Source organism: Tachysurus vachellii, chromosome 10 (assembly GCF_030014155.1).
Source record: "Tachysurus vachellii isolate PV-2020 chromosome 10, HZAU_Pvac_v1, whole genome shotgun sequence".
NCBI lineage: Eukaryota > Metazoa > Chordata > Actinopteri > Siluriformes > Bagridae > Tachysurus > Tachysurus vachellii.
Window position 1 is genome coordinate 16088691 of NC_083469.1, and position 5000 is coordinate 16093690.

Here is a 5000-nt window from a genome sequence, read left to right on the forward strand (position 1 = left end):
CATAACCCCACTTCCTATAACATATTCAGCATGGATAAATGTTAATAACGATAATTTATTACATTTTACTAAAGACAGATTTCGGCTCAAATAATCTTTTTAATACAGGTTGAGATTGTTGGTTTTCAAACGCATAAAGTGAGGCATACTGACAGACAACTTAGTGCTGTTCGGAACAAAGACAGCCGATGACAACGTTCATCTTAAAATCTCAGTGTGGGAGCGTTACTATGACACTTGTCAAAAATCCACCAATAGGAAAACGGCATATGATTACAAAAAAACAGCAAAGTTTAAAAAGACCATAGTGAAAAAACACTATTATCACTATCAACATTATCACTATTTATATGACTAGTTATAAACAGAGGTTTAATTACAGCTTTCAGGTGTGTAGCTGGCTAACAAGCAAGGAAATTACTCATCTTCTACCGCTTATCCGAACTACCTCGGGTCACGGGGAGCCTGTGCCTATCTCAGGCGTCATCGGGCATCAAGGCAGGATACACCCTGGACGGAGTGCCAACCCATCGCAGGGCACACACACACACACACTCTCATTCACTCACACAATCACACACTACGGACAATTTTCCAGAGATGCCAAACAACCTACCATGCATGTCTTTGGACCGGGGAGGAAACCGGAGTACCCGGAGGAAACCACTGAGGCACGAGGAGAACATGCAAACTCCACACACACAAGGTGGAGGCGGGAATCGTACCCTGACCCTGGAGGTGTGAGGCGAACGTGCTAACCACTAAGCCACCGTGCCCCCTGCAAGGAAATTAACTGTTTGTAAAGTTTATTTAAAATTATGGCAACATGAAACTAAGGTTTTTTTATACTTTCATTTTGAGGAGCTAAGAACCTGAGCTATGTCTTTGTGCACTCAGTGTGGCAGAATATAGGTAACTACATTCAGCGTTTCATCAGACATGTAGCGCACGCTCACTCGCATGGTCCGTAACAGAATTCTTATTGGGATCATCTCATACAGTGTGACAAAGAATAATCAAAATAAAAGACTGTTGGAATTGCACAGTGTAAACCAGCATAAAAGTATATTCACAAAACAAGGTTGAATTGGCACTAATGAAATTATAAGCTTTTCATTTTAAACAAATGTTCACAATAAGGCTGTTTCAGAAGAGTTGACAGATCTGTGTCACCTCTGTAGACAAAAATGATCCCTTCATCATATCCTGTTTCAGCAAGGTCTTTAATTTGAGAACAATTGATAATTCTAGTCTTTTTCAATGAAACTACTGAAAAACAACAAAAAATCTGACTGAAGCAGAGTGGAGAGAGAGATGACAAAAAAGAGAGAGAGAGATGAAACAAAAAAAACCTCGTACATTTCTGGAATCTTTGTGACCATCAGTTCTCTCATTCCCTTACAGATCAGAGAGTGTGTAGTGGAGAACTGTAGGGTTTTCATAATGACCCTAACCCTACCAATAGATTTCACTTACAGGTTTTAGAGAGATTTTTAGTGGATTTTCCTGTCTTCTGTTTTAAGTGTTTCAGTGCTTCAGCTTGGAAAGGTTTGGAAGCTCGGCGCAAAAGCATATACTGTACGTATGCCTACTTTCTATATCTGATCGACACAAAGTTTTACAGTGCTATTAACAAAGATACATGACGTGTATTGCAGGTTAACTGTTTAGGTTTGTTTGGTTCGGGCACTCAGTATATACTCAAGACCAAAATCCACAATCATTTAGAACCATAAGTAGGGTTAAGTATACAGATATCAGGCTATCGCAGAGAATGAATGGCCTTAAAGTGAAAACCTGCAGAAGGCAAATAATACTTTTAGACGGAAAAACAGTGCTATCTAGAAGTATATAGAATATTTGTTTGTCTATAAAGCAGACTCATTTTCTCCCAAGTTTAGATTTGGTCTTGCTGGTTCCTTCCTATCAGCCCTCTCGGCCCTTCACATGTCAACAACCCAGAAGCAAACATGTGCTTTCTCTAAGAAATAAGAAACATCAAGCTAACTGACACATCTTTTTGATCTGCTGCACATACTGCATCACAGAAAAGCGCTATCTGCCCTGTTCTGTATACATGAGCTCACAGATGGCTAGTGTCAATATGATTGGCAGGAGAGAAAAAAACAGCATAGCCCATTTTGCACTTACTACTAGCCACGGTGGCTATGGCAACATCGGGATTCAAACGTCAATTACTGATCAAGAATGAATGCTTTTACAGAAACATTTCTTTGTGCTTTTACCAATAGACCTGAAAATCCAAGCAAAATAATAACAAAAATGTCAAATGTAATCAGCAAATAATGCTTGCATCATCACAAAAAACTCCTGATTCCCAAATTCATGTTTTCAAGTTGAAGGTTTTGACTGTCACATGCAAAATCATATCATGTGCATGCTTAGTGTCTTTACTGCTCATAACCCATGATTATTCAATCTTACACACTGTAACCTAAAGTAACACACACCACCCTGTAACCATGAGAACACACACAACCAGTTGGCATGGTTACATAAGCAAGCCTGAATCCAGTATAAGGAACACTGTGGCAGGACACAGATACAAAAAATCTACTTTGAGAGCAGGAGCTTGGCACGGGAGCTGGTAAACGCCAAGAGCTCAATCTGCTTTCTCTCTCTGCAGCCTGGGAGTCTGTGTGTGTGTGTGTGTGTGTGTGTGTGTGTGTGTGTGTGTGTGTTGAGAGAGAGAGAGAGAGAGAGAGAGAGAGAGAGAGAGAGGATGACTCACTCCAGAGTGGGAGTCAGGTGACAGAAAACCTTTTATGCTTTGACAACCATCAACACACACACACAAACACACACAGTTGTGTGTCTGATTTACAACTAATCAAAAGAAGCCTTCAGAACTGTTTAAATCACACAAATTCGTAAAATCTGGAAGAGGAAAGACTAAAGAAAAACAAAAACCTGCTGAAGAAAAAATCAATAACTGTCTGTCATGTGCTGTCTCTGTACAGTTGCAGTAGAGATAGTGTTGGAGATTGTGTGTGTGTGTGTGTGTGTGTGTACCTACCAGTGCAGGCTGTGGAGAGCTGTTCTCCTGTGAGGTGCTGTTCCTCTTGGCCCATACCAACTCATGCTCAAGCACAAACACCTCCCACTCCTCCCTTAGCCTCCTCCATTTACACTCTGCTGATGGCTCGCCGTCCCACTCCACACACACCTAATATACACACAGACAGGAGGGGTGAGATGTCAGAGGTATAACTGTCTCATACACACAGACACACACCTACACACCCCAGGGGGTGTGGGGAGGAGGGAGTTTATAAAAGTTCACACACAGAAACATCAAAAACACATTTCCATAATAGTGCCTTCATGGCTCACACACGGCCACAATTCTGTTGATTAATGTAATTAATAAACATATAACAGAGTGGAGTAATTACTAACAGACTGATGCATGGTTACACTCTCACACACACACACACACACATACACACACACAGAAGTGTATTTCCTCAGTAGCAAATTACATCCTGAAACCAGAGTACACTCTTACACACACGCACATACACACACCCACACAAACTCGCACACCACACACACTCCACACAGACACACCAAAATTCTCCAGCAAACTGCATCCATGCAACACTACTGCACAGTGTTTCTGATACTCAAAACTCTATACTCATTCTGTCTAACTATCATTTTATGCTATTTAATTTTTTGGTTTTTTTCCAGAAGAAAGTGACAGAACAATTCTTTTTGCGCCCAGAATTCCTTAGATCTTACAGTTCCTGTGCAGGAATCTTGGAATTTGGAAGCAATATTAATGTCTGTATGTTTTATTTATTCACATAAATAATGTATAGATTTTCTGACCACAACCACACTTGTTAACTGAAGAATCATTTCATAAATAGTTTCTGAAAGCATGGGACTGAGTATTTAGCGCTCATCTGACCTCACTGGGCACTTCTAGAAGATAGTGAGCACAATGCACTGTGGAACTGGTAGGGAATAAGTGTGCCAACAGGGGAGTATAACTGCCAGAGGCTCGAGCAGTATAACAATAGTATCATCCCTACATGATCTTACACTGTCACAATGTTTATCCAGTGATGTTTATCACAATTATATTACCAGATTTCCCCTTACAGATTTCACCTAGGAGCAAGTTATCATTCGAAATGGACCTAAAAGATGACTTTTTTTTCTCCCCAGTATAAGTGATGACCAATATATGAATCGGGAATGATTTGAACTCTCCAATACACAACAGACACTTCCTGTAAGCTTCCATTCATCTCATTTGCTCTTGACTTACATGAGCTCCTTCACATTCTGCAAAGGTTAATGCAGAACGTTTTGAGTTCATGTAAAATAAAAACCAGTGGGGCGCACAGTGGTTTAGTGGTTAGCACGTTGCTTCACACCTCTAGGGTTGTCGGTTTTTCTATCTCTGCCTTGGGTACGCAGTGTTTACATATTCTCTTTTGGGTTCTCAGGGTACTTTGGTTTCCTCCACACAGTGCAAAGACATGTGTTGTAGGCTGATCATCTCCAAATGGTTTGTAGTGTGTGTGATTTTACTGCTATTGTGAACTTCATACATTTATACAACATTTTGGACATAAATTGCAGCACAGTAGAGCATCAACAGTTGATAATGGCCTGTAGATTAGCAACAAGCTAGCCAGTAGACAATAGCAAACAGCATAAACAGGAATTTAACTGGTTAATTAGTCATTGTTCAATGTTAATGATTACCTTCTCAAAACAGTGAATTTGAGTATGATGTCTGTATAATAACATACAGAGGTCTATTTAACTAATTTAAAAGGGGAGAGGGAGGACTTTACAATTAACATTATTTACAGTGCGTGGCCATGTTGATTTAATGCCACTCCATAAACAGGGAAGGAACTAACTAGAGGAGAAAACTAACCCAAGTTGACAAAATTGAAATTTCAAGTTTAGAAGGCATTGTCTGTAGTTTTTATCAGCTGTAGGTAGGCAATCAAAAT

The 5000-nt window shown here is 40.0% G+C and overlaps 1 protein-coding gene across 2 annotated transcripts in view; it reads right to left on the reverse strand.

Moving 5' to 3' along the window:
* The window catches only part of jmjd1ca (jumonji domain containing 1Ca), a 59285-nt gene that overhangs the window by 40281 nt on the left and 14004 nt on the right, over positions 1 to 5000 (reverse strand). For both annotated transcript variants that reach the window (XM_060879899.1, XM_060879898.1), the window contains exon 2: positions 3038 to 3187. In XM_060879899.1, coding sequence (XP_060735882.1) covers positions 3038 to 3187 — 150 coding nt within the window. The remainder of the gene's footprint in view (positions 1 to 3037; positions 3188 to 5000) is intronic.